This window comes from Myotis nattereri, assembly GCF_964212035.1.
Source record: "Myotis nattereri genome assembly, chromosome: 1".
Lineage (NCBI taxonomy): Eukaryota > Metazoa > Chordata > Mammalia > Chiroptera > Vespertilionidae > Myotis > Myotis nattereri.
The window spans coordinates 10,890,069-10,910,145 of record NC_138075.1 but is presented as its reverse complement, the minus strand read 5'-3'; the positions used below and the strand labels follow the sequence as shown (position 1 = coordinate 10,910,145).

General features: G+C 54.5%; 1 protein-coding gene across 3 annotated transcripts in view; it reads right to left on the bottom strand.

The window, feature by feature from the left end:
- The window catches only part of CCDC88C (coiled-coil domain containing 88C), a gene marked incomplete at both ends in the record, with an annotated part of 111,260 nt that extends 93,715 nt beyond the window's left edge, over positions 1-17,545 (bottom strand). For 2 of the 3 annotated variants that reach the window (XM_081099747.1, XM_081099748.1), the window contains 3 exons: positions 9,895-10,003; positions 16,584-16,684; positions 17,471-17,530. In XM_081099747.1, the coding sequence (XP_080955873.1) occupies positions 9,895-10,003; positions 16,584-16,684; positions 17,471-17,530 (270 nt within the window). Of the gene's footprint in view, positions 1-9,894; positions 10,004-16,583; positions 16,685-17,470 lie in introns of all 3 variants that reach the window. The other variant, XM_081099746.1, reaches the window with a different exon arrangement.
- Positions 17,546-20,077: the final 2,532 nt, after the last annotated feature.

The following is a 20,077-nucleotide window of genomic DNA, read 5'->3' as shown; positions in this document are numbered from 1 at the left end:
CACAGCGTGACTAAAGCAAGGCCCTGCCCTCCGACTACTCAACAGGCCAGGGGCTCGGAAAGGCCACTTCAGCCTGGACAGAGGGCCCGGCCTCGGACCGGAACAACAATGTACTTTCTGAATGGAATGACTTAGTCTCTGAACTACTTACTCCTGTGAGTCATGGCTTCTCCTGTCACCAACACACGCTGAGGGCCGACACCTTTCCCCGTTGGTGACACAGACGCAGGGCCTGCTGTTCACGAGCTGCACGCTGCGGCAGATAAAACCCTGAGGCCTCCAAGAGATACCGTGCCTCAGACACCCGCTCCGCTGCGAGCACACAGTAAGCGTAAAGCAAAAGCTCGCGGTACAGGAGAACTCCGTGGGGGCGGGAGGCCAGCACACAGGTGTGTGGGTACTGGACCAATCCCAACCACGGAGGGCAACTCCTGGAAGGGCCTCCCATCATCTGCTCACTAACAGATGAGTGCAGCAGGGCCCAGGGAGGGGGCCTGCCCACGTCCCCCTCTGCCCAGCCGGGCAGGCACCATGGGCATGGGCACCTGCACCAGGCCCTGGTCATCCCTCCCCACAGCCCTGAGGCAGGCACTCGTCACTGGAGATGAAGGTGCCCAAGGCCACAGTCTGAGTAGGAGCTCAAAGGAGCCCTCTGCCTGTCCCTCCTGCCTCGTAAGCAGATCGGCTGGCGTGGCTTTTCTGACTCCGTGCTCGGATTTGTACTCCTGTCTCCCCAGCCTCCATTACACAGGGACTCGGCCCTCCCCTGGCAGAATGGGCCTAGGATCGAGAGTGAGCCACGGTTCGCTGATTCAAAAACCCGGCGTGACTTCATCTGTGCCTCACAACAACCTACAAGGTAGAGCTGAATGATGGATGCACTGTAGGTCACCTCGCTAGTACCAGTGCCACACAAGTTTCTGGATTCCTGAAAGAATTAGATGCCCCAGCTTAGCCACGTGGTGGGTGGAGCTCGTCCTTATTTCTGGCCCCTCCCCTCCACCCGTGCCTTCTCCTCCTTCCCTGCTGGCTGCACCTTCCTGGCCACCCCACAGAGCACAGGGCAGGGGCTGAGCTCCGGCCCCCAGCTGAGAAAGCAAACCTGACCGCTTCCTCAGGAGGCTGGGTGGCAGCTCACGGCCCCCCAGATGTGCTGCGCCCCATCTCCTCCCACGGAGAGTGGCCCCCCAGAGAGAGAGGGAGGGAACACCATCCCTCCCTCTCTCTCTGCATAACCTGCTACAACCCAATCGCAAACCAATGGGATCCCTGCAGCCTACAGCTGGCAGCCTCGTGGCCCTTCTGAAAGCTCCACGCCCCCTCAAAATAGCACCAACAAACCCAGGATCGGGAGACAGGGGCAGCCTCTGCAACACGCCCCCCCACCCCCGCCCCCGTGTTGGCCGAACCCACCAACCGAAGACAAGCACCTCGTCCTCATCACTGTCTTTCCCCTCACCGCTAGAAAAACAGGACCAAGTCCCCGAACGCCACAGCAAAGCAGCAGAAAACTCTGCCTTTCCCAAAAGAACAGATGAATAACAAAAACTGTTATTAGTCCTGGATATGAGCCACGCGAGCCTCGCAGCCAGCTTCTCGGAGGGCAGAGCCTGCCCGGGCAGGTTCTCCAGATCTCCTCTGACAAACCAGCTATAACATCAAACACGCTGGTCTTGGCAGGGAACACCAAAACCCAAGGCAAAGGCGAGGCAATTTTTTTTTTCTTTTTTAAAAACCTGAAGAATCCATGCCCCATCCATTTCCCTCCCTTTGGTCACAAACGGAAGTAGTACCTCTCACCGCTTCCTACCGCCCTGGCACTCAGGATGCCGAAAGAGAAGCTGTGTTTGCAACTTCATTCACCCAGCGACGCGCTCAAGCCTCGCACCTGGTCGCTCCGTCCTGAACGCGTGGGGGACAGGGCCTAGCGGAGGCCAAGGAGCTCCCGCAAAGAGCCGCAGCTTCTGCTCCGTCACGGCTTCAGCTCACGTTCTGCCCGAAGCGCCGACGCGGAGCTCCTGCCTGATGGTGGGCGGCCCAGCTTCCCAACCCCACACAGCTTTGCTGCTCTCTTCTGTGACGGGCTCGAAAACAGCCCGCTTTTTATTTTAAACAAAAGGCTGCAAATTAACAGAAAACTTGAGCAAAAAGTGAAAAGTAAGTACACGGGGAGGGCACACGTATCAGAGACACGAGAAAGTCCAGATTTGTAGAAACGTGAGGATCTGAGTGGGTCTTTGGGGCCACCGCGTATTGGGCATTAGGGCTCAGTTTGTGCAGAACAGACCACAACACAGGGGCAGCCCGCAGGGACCCTGGTGGCATCCTGGGCACAAAAGGTAAGACTCTGGAGCTGCCCCCTCTCTATACAGGCAAAGGAGGGAGTGGCAGCTCAGGGACAGAATGGAAACCCCCAGCAATTCAGGGTTGGACTTCAGGCCAGGAGGAGGGACACACACACACACACACACACACACACACACACACACACCCTCCTTCCTCCCCAGCCCCCTCTCCCCATCTCCTTGCTTTAAGCCTCCATGGCCTGGCGGAATGCCAGCTCTGCTAATTACCTCAGGCCCACCTTTCACCCCTCCCAGCCCCTGCCATTAGCCCTGATTCTCTGCTTCCGGCTGCTCTGGGGGGTGCGGGGTAAAGTCTGGGGCCAGCTGCTCCCCGGGTCCCACCCTGGGCCCAACCCCGGAAGTGCTGGTTTCAGAGGTGCCTGAAGCAATCCAGTCCTTCCTCTGGGGCTGGGCTGGCGTGAAATCGGGTTAACAAGGGGGAGGCGAGCAGGAGCCCCCGCAGAAGTGGCACTCCTAGGCTGGCGCGGCAGGCGAGGCATCTGGCTCAGGGTGCATGCCGCCTGCTGTCGGGCGGATCCTGCCAACCTCCCCAGAAGGCAGCAAGCCCCCCCTGCATCAGTGATTGTGGAGAGCCTGAGTTTTAGAAAGAAGCTTCCCCAAGTGACTGAGGCCCCAAAAACGTGTCGCTTCTGGGGCCGTTTCCTTATCTTCCTCATGTAACGGGACAGCAGCTCCTTCCTCACAGGAGGCTAGAGAGCTCCGCAGAGCGCAGGGCTCCCAGCGGGCACTGGGCGGTCTCTCTCAACCTGGTGCCTGGGGCACAGAGCTGAGTCCCAGGTTCTCAGCTCCGTTCACTAGGTCCTGACAGCTTTTCTTCTCAACACACAAAGGAGAGAACAAAAGGAAAGCAAGTGCCCCTGGCGGGCTCACGTCTTGCAGAAACACCTGCCCCTGGAAAGGTTGGGGCCAGGCAGTACGTGACCAGGCATCCCCAGCCCCGTCTGCTCCGTCCCTGGCCAGCAGGTGAGGAGTCACCGCCTTCCTCCACTTAGTGTGGAAGCCGCTGGCAGGCCTGAAAGCTGCCCCCGCCTGTGGCCTGTCCGGCTGGCCCAGAGCCACGACACGCAGCCCCCGGGAGCCCTGCCCCCAGCTGTCGAGTGATCAGCGGTTCTCAACCTGTGGGTCGCGACCCCTCTGGGGGTCAAACGACCCTTTCACAGAGGTCGCCTAAGACCATCGGAAAACACATATATAATTACATATTGTTTTTGTGATTAATCACTATGCTTTAATTATGTTCAATTTAATTATGTAACAATGAAATTGGGGGTCACCACAACATGAGGAACTGTATTAAAGGGTCGTGGCATTAGGAAGGTTGAGAATCACTGGATTAGATGGATTCTCCTGGCAGATGCTCACGCAGGTGGGGCACGGAGCACGCTGCTGTCCACGCCCCCACGTGGCCAATGCCCCACGTGAGTCTCGTGGAACTCAGTCCCTCTCCTCTGCCTGCGCCTTGGTCCAGGGCCCCACCACCTGCCCTGACTTCCTCCTCCTTCCTCCCATAATCCACTCTAACTATGGGCACCGATGATTTCTTTCTTAAACTTCCCCTTGTAAAGGTTCTCCAAGGACTCCCGAGGTCTTCAGGGCGAAGTTCAACTTCCTTAGCAGGGCACTCACCCCCTGGAACTCTGCCACCTTTCCAGCCTCACCCGTAGGCGCTCCCCACAGCCACTCTGAAGTGACTTCGTCTTCAGGCTGTTTTATGTCTCCATAGTATGCAGGTATTGTTCCTCTCCCAGGACACCCCATGCACCCCATTTTCTGCCAGTCTAGCTCCTTGACAATCCTTCAAGATTCGGAGCAAGGGTCACCCCCCTGAGAAAGCTCTCCGTGAGGTTCACCCGTCCCTGGCTGGGGAACTCCCTCCTATGTCCTGTGCACACGCAGGGGTTACAGCAGTTGGGCTACCTGGCCTCTCTCCCACCCACCAGATGTGAGCATCTCGGGCAGGAGAACAGCCTTTAAGAACAAGAGACAGAAAGAAAAAGAACGGGGGTGAGCCACGCCCACCGCTCCAGGCCACCGTGGCTTCCTCGTTTCATCACTCCAGGGTAGAAAGGATGCGAGGCCGGGAGGCGAGAGGAAGGAAAGAGGAAAGGAGGGGTCCACGCAGACCACTGCCCTCCTCAGGGTCACTTCCCCACACAGACGGGAAGGCTCTCTCTTGGATTTTAGCCTGAAGGCAAACATTCCCAGGCAAGTGGGGACAGCACGCTCCTGGGTCGGGTCCACGGCAGATGAAGGACTCCCATGGCTGATATGGGGGACGGATGGGGGGGTGGCGGGGGGCACGGGCGTCTCTCTGGTCCTGGACCACCCAGTTCACTGCCTTCTCTCACCAGGGCCCGCTCGCCTGTGGCTGTCCTGCTGGCGATTCCAGAGCGGCATCCAGCCACTCTCCGACACAAGCACGGTGGCCCAGACACACAGTACAAATCACCTCAGGCCTTCTTCCCCATGGCAGGATCAGCCCTCAGCAGGGACCCAGAACCCTGCACCTCGCAGGTGCCATCGCAACGCACCAAGGGCACGGTCACACCGTCCAGCAGAGAAAAACAAAGGCCTATAAAAAAGGCATACGCCCTCAAAGTATTCATGCCCTCTGACCCAGGAATTCCATGCTAGGAATTGATCCTAAGGAAACGAGAACAGTTGAAAAATTTATGTACCCAGTGTGTTCATGGCAGTCTTGGTTATAATTCTGAGACAGAAATAACAGCATCAAAGACAGTGGTACAGCCATATGATAAAATGTCACGGACACACTAAAATCCGTACTATGAAAGGGTATTTAATGACACAGCAAAATGCTTACTACACAGTGAAAGGAAAGAAAGGTTACAATTAATGATCTCCACACCTTGAAACACATACGCGTGGACAAGACGTCAGAAAGCATAAATACCCATGAATGGATTTAAGCGTCTTTATATTTCCCCATCTGCAATCAGAAAATATTTTTATGATCAAAATCTTACTTTGATCCCTCCTCCCCCCTTTTTCTCTTGACTCCTTCCCTTCTATATTGGCTACTCCTCTTCAGAATACAGATACAGGCTACAAAATCAATAGTATCCACCTCACGTTCCTCCTCCTTAAGCGTTAAAGTCAGAAGCAGAGCAAGTAATCCCTCCCCTGCAAATTAATACCATGTGTTATTCACAAAGCAAATGCTGGTGGTACCGGCAGATACGGCCAAAGTGGCGGATAAGCTCCCTGACCACTGTCACCGCCAACCTTCACTGCCACCGACCCTCCAGGCCACACGAACGAGGCCGGGCTACGTGACTTTACCACGTCCCCACCAACAATGTACAAATGTACACTTCCTACTATTCTTACTTTTGAACAAAAGTCTTTCATTTTTGAAACCAAGCTTGCACATTTCTAAAGATATTTCTCATGTTTAGTAGCCAGCCCAGGCTTATCTAAGATGAGGGCCATGCAGAGCTGACAGGTCTCAAAAACAAGGCTGAGTAGGGAAAAGGTACTGGCAAGGTATGGAAGTTCTACCGGAAGATGTCACAGTAATGCTTGCACGTATGTATGCACACACACCTACATATATGTACACAGATATATGTATACACACACGGCAAGAGAAATATTCACATATGTTCATATTCATTTGAATAACACAGGTGCTCATGATAAACACTGGTACTGTTTTATTTTCAATTCTTCAGAGCGATGAAGGAAAAAACAGATCACAGAAGACAAAGAACCCAGACTACTTCTTCTGCTGTTTCTTCTGAGATCAAGAACACTATTTGGGGGGAGGGCAAAGGGGGAGAATGAGGGACATCTGTAATACTCTCAACAATAAAAGTTTTTAAAAGCCCAACGAAAACAGTCACATCAGCTAATAGCAACAGCTGACATGTAATAAAAGCCTACTCGGTGCCCCCGAAAAACGAACAATAGTTTGGGTCTGCTGCGCCTTCTAACCACGGTGAGACCAGAAGCCAGAGGAGCCAAGTTCAAGGAACTCATAACACAAAGCTTCCCTGAGGTGGTCATAACTCTACATCGTGGCCACCTCTGGTCACTGTGGGGCCGTGGAGTATCGGACTCCCAGGGCCCATCCTCTTCTTGACGGTGCGAACTCAGAGCCCCAGAGAAGGACCGCACCTGCCCAGGGCCGACGAGGTGTGTTTCTGCGGTAAGTGATGCAGAGGAGCCACTGGGAGGATCGAGCTCTCCCCGCCCTCGGGGAACTGGCGGAAGGCGCTCTTCCAGACATCACCAGGCACGCTCTGCAGCCCGGGGCTCCCAGGTGAGGGCGCAGCAGCATCCTCTGCAGGGCTTACGACGGAGGCAGGACCTCCACAGCAGGCCTCGGAGGGGCTGGTTAGACATGCAGACCAGATGTGTTTCTAACAAGTTCCCTCCTGCTGGGCTGGGAACCCCCCTTTGAGAACCACTACTCTAGCCCACTGATTCCCAGCCTAATGGGAAGGACGGTAAGGCTCAGCAGCTGGGGAACTTCTGAAAATGCAGAGTCCTGGCCCCAACCCCAGAGGAGTCCAAGCCCCAGGCCAGGAGAAGGCCTGAGGTCCTGGCTGACACCCGCGGTCAGACTGCGCCTGGCCGTGTGCCTCCCACCCACCTCTGTCTTCTGAAAAAGGTCAAGGACAAGGTCGCCACAGGCTTTCAGGGGCAAAACATAAGCTTCCTGCGCAACAAGACCACGCTATTGGAGAGAGACCCGGGCCCTCCTAACTGCCCCGCCCCACGGTGCCGCAGGAAAGGACGGACGGACAGGGTGAGCGCCGCTGCCTGGCAAACAAGGCCCAGGGCTGGATTCCGTGACCTTGACGCGTCTGACTGACAAGCCAGGGGCAGGAGGGCATCCCACGCTACTTGGGGATGACCGCTCACCCTCCCTGGTCAGAGTAAGGCACGTTTTATCTCACTTCATCCACGCCCCTCACAAAAGGGGACACTGGGCAGCACTTCTTTGGAAAACTTGCTTGAATGTCGCTTGACAATAATGACCAATTATGCTTCAGCCACAATGTCAGGTGGGAGGGAAAAAAGACAGGATACGCGATTGTGTACAAGGCACGACCACGACGGCGTGAAACAAAAACTATTCATGGGAACACTGGGAGGAAACGCTCAAACTGCTCACGGGGATTGCCTTTCAGTGGTGGGATCGTGGGTGGGTCTTTTTTCTGGCTACCTGTTTGTTTTCCACGCCGTTTATAAAAAGCACGTACTACTTATATGACCAGGACTTTACTTTATAATAAATCAGAAGAAAAAAACAACACAGCTCAACCTTGCCCACGCCTACCGGTGTCAGCCCAGCGGCAAGCGTCCTGCGGCGGAGGCTTGGTCCGCGTGAGCAGGACTGCGGCGGGGATGCTCTGCGGCCTTTAGCAAGTGCTTCTGCAAACATTTACACTGGGCGCCGGGCTGGGCTGCCACGCACCCCAGCCCTGCCCTCGGCGCAGAAGCCACAGCGCAGGCGCCGAGCTAGGAGGCAGGGTCCCTCCTTCTACCGCGATTCTCTCTGGGCCCTGAGGGTGGACTGGCCGTCTTTTCCTTCCCGAAGTGGTTCCCGTGCTCTGGAGCTCATCTACACAGTCCCCCAAGAGCAGCAAACTGCCTGCAACTCGACAACGTCCCCAGCAGTGCCAAGCCCCCTTGGCCGGCCCAGGCCCGACCAGCAGGGCTGCTGCCCACCATCAGCGTGCACCCTCCCCAGGCCGCGGGAGCAGTGGACGGCTTGTGCGTGCCACACAGCCTGCACCGAGCCCGACTGCGGGCTGCTCACGGAGAGCCTCAGAAACCGCACCTCCACCCGAGGCCCTCATCGCTGCCACAAGGGAGGGGCGACGGCCTCCCAGCAACACCTGAGGCGGGAGGCCTGCCCGTCAGGAGTTCCACGATGACATCTCCCTGGTGTTGATTCATCTGAAACCAGGAGCAACAGGCCTTCGTCCCAGCAACTGGGGCAAGTGCTGACTGTGACAAAGGACAGGACTGTCTTGTGCCTCCCGGACTTCCTCCATCTCAACACCTTTTCTCCTGTCTCCTTCCCATAATCCACCGATCTTGGAAACTCCGTTGTGTACCATCTGTCCACTCAGGTGCCTCTTCCTCCAAGAAGCCTTCCCACATGCCCCCCATGCAGCCCGAGTTAGGGTTCTTGTCTATTGCACTGTTGGCCCCATCCGCTTCCCTGGCACCAGCACACAGCATCAAAAGCACCTGCTTTCCACGAATGGTGCCCGCAGCCAGGAATCAAGCCCCTCCACGCCCAGACCCAAGTTCCAGGGCAGCACCACCGCCTCTGCCCAGCTTCCCCTGCCCGTGGCTGTCACAGGGCAGCGCTAGCTGACACCCCCCAGCCTGTAGCTTGCCCGGCCCTCAGTGTGGCTCCCCTCAGACAAAGAAACGAAGCCACTTCGGTCCCACAGTCCCCGCTCTCCCAGGCCCCGCCCTGGCTCCCGGCCCCTCCTCAGCGCAGCTGGCACTTCTAACTGAAAGGATGGGGCTGGTTGTAAGCCTCCCAGAGGCTGCTCGGAGAGTCACGGTGCTGTGCGGCCAACAGGCCATGGAATGAGCACAGACCGTGTCTGGCCCAGGATCTCGGTGAAACCTCGGCATGAATCTGGGGCTTGTTGATGGGCACTGAGTGGTTCTTAAACCATGTTCCCTGGGGTCCCAGGAACCCACAGGGATGCCCTGACGGGAGAGGGGGCTGAGCAGAAGGCACCAGGGGCCCCCAACCCCCAAGTCAATCAGAGTCATTGGGTGTCACCTGAGACCTTAAAAAAACTCATATGGGGGGGAGGGGGGAAGTTTCAGTGCTCAGAAAAAGTGTGAAAGCCAGGGCCCTGAGGCGCAGTTTCGGTCCATATTGCATCAGCGCTGGCCATGTAAAGACCACAAATATCAAAGATTTCACCCCACCTTCCCAAGGCTGGGCTGGGGATTTTAACAGCCCTTCCCCATCAGGTCCTCCTACCCCGGACTCTCTGCTAATGAGGTGTGGTGAGCACCGACAGGCGGGCATTCCACACGGTGTGAACTCCAGCGCTCCCGTCTGCAAGCTGGAGGCTCGCCGATTACAGTCCTGCCCCAACATAACCCTTCTGTGGTCCCGTATCTCCTGCAACCCCTCGAACTGCTGCTGTACAAAGACGCGCTGAGCTGTGGGTGATAACCACATCAGGGTGCCCCTCCCGGTGCCCATGCCAGCCACTCCCCGAGCGACTGGTGCTGGGGGCCACAGTGACGACCCGAGGCTCATCTCTGGGGACCTCACAGCACCAGACCCAAAGCCTTGCACACCATTCAACCGACATTCTCTGGATGAGGTAAAGCAATTCACATCTGACCCTCCTCACAATGCAAAAAACAGATGCCAGTGAGAAAACACACCCGCTGTCAGCAAGCAGAAGCCTGACCGTGAACACATTTCCTCCGGGCTTCCTGTGGGGAAACCGTTTGCGTGGCGGCACTGCCAGGAGCACAGGACCCCTGGGGGGCAGAGAGCGGCCCTTACCTGGTAGTAGGTCTTGATGTTTCTCACCAAGATGGTCAGGTTCTGAATGCGGAGGTTCACGTCGTTGTTCACGTGCTGGTTGATGCGCTGATTAGTCGGCCTGGGGTCTCTAGGGGGAGAAACGCGAGAATGGAAATGGCGTCTCCCAGCACTGACCGCACCTCCCTCCCCAGCGCCGGGCAGTCCTCGCCAAGCCTAGGTGAGTGTGGGGCTATAACCAGGGTGGCTCCAGTCAAACCCTAATTCCGCCCCTGCTGAGCTGTGGACCCGAGACGCGACACACATCACTCCCGCTCCCACAAGCCCCTACCCTCCTCAGGCCCTTAACCAATGGCATTTCCATTCCCACTGCTAGCAGCACCCCTCAACCACCACCAAATGCAATGCAGACCCAAAATGTTACAGTGTAAAAATCAACAACCTACCCCAAAATATATTTCAAGGTTAAAAGCTGAACACACGAAAATATGAGTCATCAAGAAAGTAAAAGGGGAAAAAATGGTCCATGCTCTGACTTAAGTCAATAAACATCATTAATGTTCTACTTCACATGGGTTCCCTTCCTCTGTCACCAGCATCGGTCTCACGCTGATCCTGCCTGTGGTTTACATTCTAGGGACACGATTCCACCGGGACAGACATACATCAGTCCGTGGCACTATCTGGGGTACCACACAGCCTACGGGAAATGCTAACCATAGCGAGACAAGTGATGCACGTGGGAAACCCCCAAAGCGTCATTTATTTTCCGCTCTCGGGCAAAAGTCCGGCCTGGTCATGATGAAAGCAGTCATCTGAACCAAGCGACTTATAATTTCACTCATCTGTGTCTGTACAGGATGCGTCTCAACAGTCTCTGTGTGATAACGAAGGTTTCCTATCTGAAGAGAACAGACCTAACAGGACAACTCAGCTGCCACCTCTCCTGTTTTTCCTAACAAAGCCCTCCCCCAGCCTTACTGTCCCAAGACACAGGAGGGAGGTCGAATTCAAATGAGGGCTGTCTTCATGGTTTCGCCTGTCACCCTAGCCCTGTGATAAGGGCGCTGAGCCTCCTGGGAGCTGGTCTGATGGAAGAGAGGCAGGCCTCTTCCTCTTCCGGCGGTAACCCGCCCCCTCGATACATGAAGGGGGGTTTGGTATAGAAATCAATCTCAATGACACTCGGCTCATTTGAAGTCAATAATTAATACAAAATTGACAAACAGGAAAAAAACACAAAACTACAAGTAGAAATCATTTCAAATGTCACTGGAAGTACATTTAAGAAAAACAAACTCGCCCTGACTGGTTTGGCTCAGTGGATAGAGCGTCGGCCTGCGGACTGAAGGGTCCCAGGTTCGATTCCGGTCAAGGGCATGTACCTGGGTTGGGGGCACATCCCCAGTGGGGGGTGTGCAAGAGGCAGCTGATCGATGTTTCTCTCTCATTGATGTTTCTAACTATCCCTCTCCCTTCCTCTCTGTAAAATATCAATAAAATATATTTTTAAAAAAAGAAAAAAAAAACTCTTCGATTTCAACGGAGCCTGGAGATTACAGGGCCTGAGACTAAACCGCTGAGGGGGGAAGTGATGAGAGAAGCTGCCTTTCGCTCTGAGGCCAAGTTCACAGCAGGAAGGGGCTTGAGCACCGCAGTTATCCAAAATGTAAATGAAGCCCGCGTGAAAATGTGCGTGAAGAAAGAGGATGTAGCAGGGGTCCCTTTGCCAGGATTTGAACGTTACCATGAAGGAAATGACAGTAATGAACTGACTGGCCTAGCCAGAGGTGGGGAACAATTGGCTAATTAATTGAGGAATTGTGCCGAAGCAATGGGACCACTGGTGGAACTAGCCTCGCTGCAGCCTTCTTTGTTACTTGGGATGAAGCTATGAAATAACCAACAGGCGTGTAAATGCCACTGAACGTATCATTCCCCGGGTTGAACGTACCCCTGCTTATATCATCACGGCGCTGGATCAGAGAAGAGTTCTATAGATCAAAGAAAATAGAGGAGAAGAGAAAGATTCTCAAGGAAAAAATCTGAGAAGGACTTGGAGCAATGAAGGGCAGCTGGGGAGGTGGCGGAGCCGCCAATCTTCTAGCTCCGTGGTCGGCAAACCGCGGCTCGCGAGCCACATGAGGCTCTTTAGCCCCCTTGAGTGTGGCTCTTCTACAAAATACCACGTGCGGGCGTGCACGTACAGTGCAATCGAAACTTCGTGGCCCATGCGCAGAAGTCAGTTTTTTGTGGAAGAGCCACACTCAAGGGGCCAAAGAGCCACATGTGGCTCGTGAGCCGCAGTTTGCCGACCACTGTCCTAGCTGAAGAGAAGGAAGAGGTCTTCCGTTTGAACAATCTTTCCTGCGCTGGTTCTTTCAGAAGTCCTAACATGGCACCATTTTAATTTTAAAAAAATAATCAATTAAATTAAACTCAGCCATGAATATTTGATAGCTGCACTATGAGTCCCCATCTTGCACTGTGTGTATCTGAACCCCTTTACTCATTACGTGCAATACTCAGCCAGGGATCTTATTCAATCACCCTAGAGCCCCTAAAATAGTCAGTGGGTCCCGTGGGGAAACCAGAGGACCTCTTTTCAACTGTCATGTGACAACATTTTTTTACTATCTCCACACAGTAATAGAGTCTGGCCAGGCTACACGTTACATGTCCCTCATGGAGCCATTCGTGCATAGAAAAAAAAAGGTTAGCGGTTCAGTGGGAATTAATTTAGGAATAGAGGAGGCGTTCAGAGTTTAAACGGCAAAGGCACTTTCAGCTGCAGAAGTGCACCTACCATTACAAAACGATTTACCTTGACGATGCAATTCTCCCTTGACGACGATACATTAAAAGATAACAAGCAATCTCTCAGAGTGACAAATGTGCTTCTTAACGTAGCAGAACTTAGGGAACATGCAAGGCTTTTTCTGTTTTGTCGTTACTGTCGCCTCAGCTTTCATTTACATCAGACGGGGACCACCCCAGGGGTGCCAGGAGCCACAGCGCCTCAGCACACACAGGGACGCTCGCCGCACCTAGAAGACACTCCACGCACCAGGGTGGGGCCTGGGCTCAGACCATCTCTGCTTCTCCCATCAGTTCTGAAGAGCGGTCGCTAACTGAAACTACACTCCCCAACAGCCCTGACGTTTACTATGCGAGCAAGTAAACTAATTATCACGATCACTAATACTCCCTCCTTTGAGGCTCTCAGGGTAAAGGAAGGTTACTAGGAACCAAATCAAAACAAGCCGAGTATGGTCTGTTCTCACTCTGCCCGGGACTGGGTAGCCCCCTCCCCTCCGTGCTGCGGGAGATACATCAAGGCCTGCTGATTCCAATCTGGGTCATAGCAAACGTGTCCACTCCCACAAGCACACGCGCGCACACACACACAGAGTTCTGCGCCCCACATTAATGACAACGATGATGACATTTGTTGGGCATTTTCTATATACATGATCTTTTTTAATCCTCTCCAAATCTATAAAGTACCATCCCCTTCTTACAGAGCAGGAAATGGAGGCATCTAGAGTTGAAGTAAGGAATTTGCTCAAAGTGAAAAACTAGTGAGTGGCAGAGGGGGGGATTTGAACTTGCCTGCCTGATGCTAGAATCAAAGCTCCTAGGTAACTTTGCTACGAGACAGTGAAAAATGTGTCCACCGTGAACCAGACACCTTCTTTTCCCTTGGGTACCAGGAGGTACCCAGAGACTGCATTGACAGAGGAGCTATTCAGCAAGTTTCCCATGCATCTCCATCCGCGCCACCCAACGCCTCACTCCCATTCAGGAATTCTCCTAGACCGGGCCTCCCCTGAAAGCTGAGCTCACAGGGCTTTCCTGCTTCCCGGCACTGATGTCACCTCACCGGGAGGCCGGGGCCAGGAGACTACTACCGCAGCCTTCTTCAGTTGCCAGAGACAATGCCCAGGTGCAGTCCCGTGAGCCCCAGCAGCCTCCATATGGCTCTGAAGTGTCAGGTAACATGCCTCTTATCGGAGCTCCAGCAAGCCAGTGAGCACACTGCTCTCTTTTCTCAGGCCTACCAGCCCCGGGGAGAACTGATCAAAGCAGGTGAACGGCACAGTCGAAGCTCCCAGCATGGGTGGTACAGCAGAACAGCCTTACCTGCTGGGTAGCTGACATTTCTCCCATTTGGCACAAGTGAAAACACAAGCTTAGCTTAAGTACAGTGTCAGATGTGGGGCTAGGACGTGCCCCCGCCCCCGAACCTCCACCCCAACCCCCCCCTCCCCTGCGAGCCCAGTTCTGCCCTAGAACACACTGGGAGAGGGCAAAGGCTAAGAATTACCAGCAATCTAGGAGATAAGATGTGGGAGAAAAGACTGAAGGAAGAAACCCAACGCATACGGGATGCCTCAAATCCTTCCTGGATTAAGACAGTATATACCTAACTGAGTAACTGACACTAACGCCTTCTAAGTGGCAGGCACTGTGCTAAATGCTAACACATCATCCCGTTTAATCCTCACCACCATCTCTTAAGGGAGGCACTTTAGTTCCCATTTCACAGATGAGGAAACTGAGGTGATGAGTGCCATGCCCGGTATCAGGCAGCTAGGAAGACAGACACCTGGACTTCAAACCCAGGTTGGCTTGGCTCCCTCTGTGTTGACACTAGGGCTGGAATTCTTTTCTTTTTGTAATTGAGGGAATTTTTACATAGAGTAAAATGCATTGTATCTTAAGTTACAGCTTGATGAGTTAAAAAATGAAACATACTCCAGTCATTATACAGAAAACTTCTACCCCTCCCAGTTCTCCTGCACCCCTCCTTTTCCAGTCAATCCCCACCACTTCCAAAGGCAACGAATGTTCTCATTCCTACACCTGGAGCAGGGTTATTCTCAGCACCAACAGGTACACTGTGCTGCTGGGGCCACTCCCTCCTGGATGTCCTCGTTCTGGAAAGCCACCCCAACGGCTTCCCTGTGGCCCCTTTTCTGTGCCTGGCCCTGACCAGAAAGACCCAGAAGCCCTGTTTACGGCTTTAAGCCCAAACTAGTCAGCCCTCACTTCTAGGCTGGTTACCTTGGCAAATCACTGAGGAGAAAATAGCATTTGAAATTTTCAAGGAGGAGGCAAGAAGCCCTACAAACTGAAATTAGCCGCGGGCCCAGCGTGGATGGGCAATGAGCTGGCATTTCTCAAAGGAACGTCCAACAAGCTTTCCTGATTTACAAGCAAGTGGTAAAAGCGTCAGGAATTCCAAAGGTCAGGGAAGAAAGAGAAACAATCCCCAGGCTTTTGTTCTCCCTCTGCCTGGGTGTGAAAGCTGAATGAAAATGCTGGGGATACTGCTGATTTTTTTCATCAACAGGCTTGGGCTTGAGCTTGGGTAAGGACAGGTTGAAGTTTCACTGGCCACCGCACTAAGAGAATCCAGTAATTTGGGGGGGGGGGGGGGTTCTAAGGGAATGGGGAATAGTTGCCAGAACTCAACCATACCACCAGACAACCCAAGAAAACTCACCGTCGTCAGCGTTCTGGGAGAAGTGCTGCCAAAGCCAACTGACGTGTCCTTTAGAATCTAATCAAACACAGGATTGGTACGACTGGTAGTACTTTTGAAAAAACCCCATTAGAACGGAAGTGTCTCTCCCACAGCCCGATGCCACACGGCTCATTAAAACAAAAGGAGCAATGTTCTTGGGGAATGTCTTCAAACAGATCTTTTTAGGTAAGTCTACTTAAATCACTTTCTGAATATGCCAAAGCTAACTCCTCCTCCTCCTCCTCCTCCTCCTCCTCCTCCTCCTGCGGGGGCCACAAAGGAAGCTGATTCTCTTTAGCTAAAGGGTTTATTATGCTCAAGCCTGACACGTAGCTGCAGGTGAGCATAAGGGATTGATCCAGAGAACCCTAGGGTGCTTTCTTTTCCTGCAAGAGTCTAAGAACCAAGTGCCACTGACGCTAAGCTCCAGCATCTCCCCTGCCGTTTCTGAGTTAAAAGCAGAGTGCAGCAGGAGGAGCCCACACCTACAGGTGGCGGGCCGGCAGTCAGACAGGCTCTGCAGAGTTCAGCGAGAGAAAGGATGTGGTCACACATTCTAGCAAACAAGTAGAACTTCCACCAAGACCCTGCTGAAGGGGCATGCTCCGAGTCGGTCCCACGGCATTCCGACTCCCTGTGCCTCTCCTCACGCAGTGACTTTCAATCCAGCTCATGAGGAGCGACTTAACCAACGGCACGGGCTACGGGGCCACTGAACATGGAAGACGAAATGAAAGAGAGCCCAGAAACACAGGCGACCCAACCAAGAGTGAAACCTTAGTCACTCACAGATGCTCCCGACCCACCCCTGACACTTCCTGTAACCAGACACTGTCCGTTACAGTTCCCTGCTCCCTAAAGACATTATTTTTTTTTAAATTTCGTTGCTTAAATCACATGAGGTGGTGTGAAGTTCATTGCACCATCTATCTCAAGTATTTGGTAGTCCTTCAATTCCCTATTTTCTTCATCAATCAAGCTGCCAACCTTGCACTGTCCTGGAGTTCTTCTTACCCCAACGAATGGCGAATGGCGGCAAAAAGGCACTTGATACTGAGATGCCATTGGCCCCACGTGCAAAGAACCCTCCCATAGCAACCTCAGGCTCCATCTCTACGACCTTAAACCAAACCTCCTGAAGAAGCACTGTTTCTGTCCTTTGTCCGTGGAGACCACTTACATTTGCAACATGACTTGGTTCAAAAAGATGCCATCCACTAAATCCATGTACATAGTCAGGTTGTCGTGGTTGCTGCTTCCAAATGGGCCCAAAGTTTTCACCTGCGAGGAGGGGGATGTGGAGAGAAAAGGCAGGAAAAGTCACCCCACACGCGCCCATTTGAAGCTCTTTAGGGCAAAGGCGGGGAGGGCCCGGGTGGGCTGAAGGGGTCACCCCACCCCACCCCCACCCACGCTTCGGTAGGCACCAAGTCCACCTTTCCCCAGGGCCTGTCTCCCTGCCCGGCTCCAGGCAACAGCCGCGAGGCGGCAGGAGGAAAACTTCCTCGCCACTTTTCTCCAGCGTCCCAGAGCGGGGGAAAATAAAAAATAGAAGGGACTTTTCAACCAATTTCTCACGTCTCAGAGCTACTGGAAATCGCTGCACCCACCCCAGCCTGTACACATGTTCCCACTCGAAGACACCCCCCTCCCCCCACCCTCACCCGTCACCGCCATTCACCGGCTGGGCTGGTCTCGGGTTCAAACACTACACGAGGATATGCTGGGGAAGTGAGTCCTTTTCCCGAGTGGTAAAGCCACAGGGGCCGGGGGGCCACTCGGACCCCGTCCGCTCCTGCACCGGCAGCCCAGTGCCCCGGCGGGAACAGGTGTACCCACTCTCAGGGCAGGCAGCGCTACGGGGTCCTGCAGCGGGCGCGCCGCTCTGGAGTTGGAAACGCCTCGGGACCCCGGGACACGGACCCCCGACCCCAGCCCGAAACACCTGCTAAGACCCCCGAAACGTGGGGCTGCCCGGGGCCGGGCGAGTCGGGTCTGCGGCGACCGCAGGCGGGCGGGAGAGCGGCCGGTGCACTAACAATGGGGCGGGGAGCCAGGCGCACTCACCCAAGTCACCAGCGGGCTCTGCAGAAAGAGCTCCATGAGCTCGGAGACGGTAACGTCCATCCCGAGGCTTCCCCCGTCCTCGCTGCGCCCGTCGTCTCCGCTTCCCGAGCTCATCGCGCCGCGTCCACGGAGCGGCTCGCGCGGCGAACTGCGGCCCGGGGCTACGGCGCGAGCCGCCGGGAGACAAAGGCGGGGCGCGAGCCCACGTTCCACGGCTGCGGCGGCACCGCGCCCCGCCCGGGGCTGGGGAAGGGGAGGGCCGGCCTCTGGGGAGGAACAATACGGGGGCGGCCCCGCCCCTCGGCTGCCCTAGGCGGCCGGTGCGCCGCCTCGCGGTGCCGGGACCAGGATCCGGTTCCCGCTGGGCCGAGTGGGGCTGAGCTGGGCGCGGGGAAGGGGCGGCGGCCCGCACGTGCGTGGCGGTAGGTGGCTTCCGTAAGGCGGGTCCCGGCTGCCCGCACGTGGGTTCGCCGCGGCGCGCCAACGCCGAGCGCAGCCTCCGCGCGCTCGGGGCCCCAGCACGTGGCGCCTCCCTGCGCGCGCGCGTCTTCGTGAAGCCGGGCAAAGCGCCCCCCAGGAGCGCGCGGGCACTAGCCCCCGCCGGGGCCTCCCGGGTGCGTGCCGGGGGCCGGGCCGTCCTGCCTCCCGAGGTCGCCCCCGCCTGGCCGACCCTGAGACTGCGGGCCCCAGGCAGGTGCCGCCGGTGGGACGCGAGGAGCCGCAGCCCTGGTACCACCTAGAGGCCCCCTTGGCGCTAGACGGGAGAGCCAAGCCCGCGCCTTACGCGCCGGGGTGGGTCTCGCAGGCAGATGGGGCGCAGGCCCGGAGGGTAAAGGAGGAAACTTTGAGTTCCAGCGGTCGCCGACCTTTCGGACCCTAGGAGCGTGACCTTATGCTCACCACAGTGCCACCTCCCGGGCTGTCAGCCTTCTAGAAGTTCCTTTAGGAAGCCGGTAATGTGGCCACATTGACCTGGACCAGGCCCAACTGACACCACTTCCCCTGCCCCCACCACCACTGCCACTTTGCCAGAGAGGAGCCAAATTCCGGATTTCAAAGTGGGGGACATAGCAGCAGCTTGGTGGCAAGCGACAGGATAAAGGACAAGGGCCCCACCTGAATGGAAAGCAAAGGCCCGGTCCTCCCTGCTGAAACAGCTGCAGCAAACCCGCGTTCCTGCCCTTCTTTGCCGCCTCACCGTAATTCGGTCATTGTTCAAAGCACTTTATACGATTTAACTAATCTCATTGTCACGTGTTACCCCACCAGTGCAGGGTTGACCTGAAGCGCCTACCATAATGCGAGGCAAGTATACAATAGGCACCAAATGGCTGCCCGTTGTTAGCAATTTGAAAGTTGGCTGTCAAGTGTTAGGGCTGCGGCATCTGCCGGTAAAATGTGGCATTGCAGCCGAGTTTTGTCGCACCTTGTTGGACTGGCAAGGTGTGTGGTCCCAGGAGCCTCATGGGAGTTAGGGCTTCCTAAAGGGAAGATGTGGAAGTCAGAGTGACAGAAAAGAAAGTGGGGGACTGCGCAGGAACTAAAACTGAGAGGCTATGTGGTTTCCCTGTGCACCAGAAATTCAGTAATTCCTTAATTAATGCAATAGCCCGTTTCGTAAAATCGGTTAGAAAATGGGTAGAAGTTGTATCCACACTCATCTTTATATAGAAGGCCTGTTCTGGAAAGTAAGGGATGCCCGTATGGCCAGAATTTTTTTCTCATTGACCCTAATTCGTTTGGAAAGAGGAGGAAGGGATTTTCAAAAGTTTTTTATTTTACCATCATACATACACAGGACAAAAGCTTTCTACCAGTGGTGAGACTTCCCACCGTGGGGAGAGAATTTGTCCCTAGTTGACAGTCCCTAGGCTGTAGCCAGGTCAGGAATTTGTTTTGGGGGCAGATAGCTGCTGTGTCTTGGTTCATGATCACTGATGTTTCAGCAGTTCAGTGGCTGGAGATCCTACCTCACATTCAGAAGGAACTGACTCAGCATTCTTTACTTCGTTCTGTAAACTGAATGGTGCCCATGTGTTGGAAGGTTTCGAATAGCTGGATGAGCAGGACAAGTTCTTTGATAGAGGAAGGGAGAGAGAGAGAGAGAAACATCAATGAGAAACACTGATTGGCTGCCTCCTGCACACTCCCTACCAGGCATGGAGCCAGAAACCCAGGCACATGAACTGACCTGGAATTGAACCAGCAACCTCCTGGTGCACAGGTTGACGCTCAACTGAGTCATACCAACCAGAGCGACAAGTAACCTCTTAAAAGTCACTTAATCCCTAAAATCAGAATAAGAACATTTTCCCTATATGATTTTATAATTTTGAGGTTGAAGGTGATGCATGTACTAGTAAAAGGGTTTATAATCATCTTTCTCATCTTCTCCATGTTCTACCACTACTTTAATAAGAATTATTTCCTCCTAAGTCTCTATCCAGTTAGGACATACGCTTTAGGGAACACACAGATCATATACTAATCACTAAGCAGTGGCCCTCCATCCCCCCTACCCCGTCCACCTCTGAATAAAATAAAATTTCTCTGCTTCATACGTTGCCTCCTAAACAGAAGCAGTATTGTAATTTTGATCTTAATTCT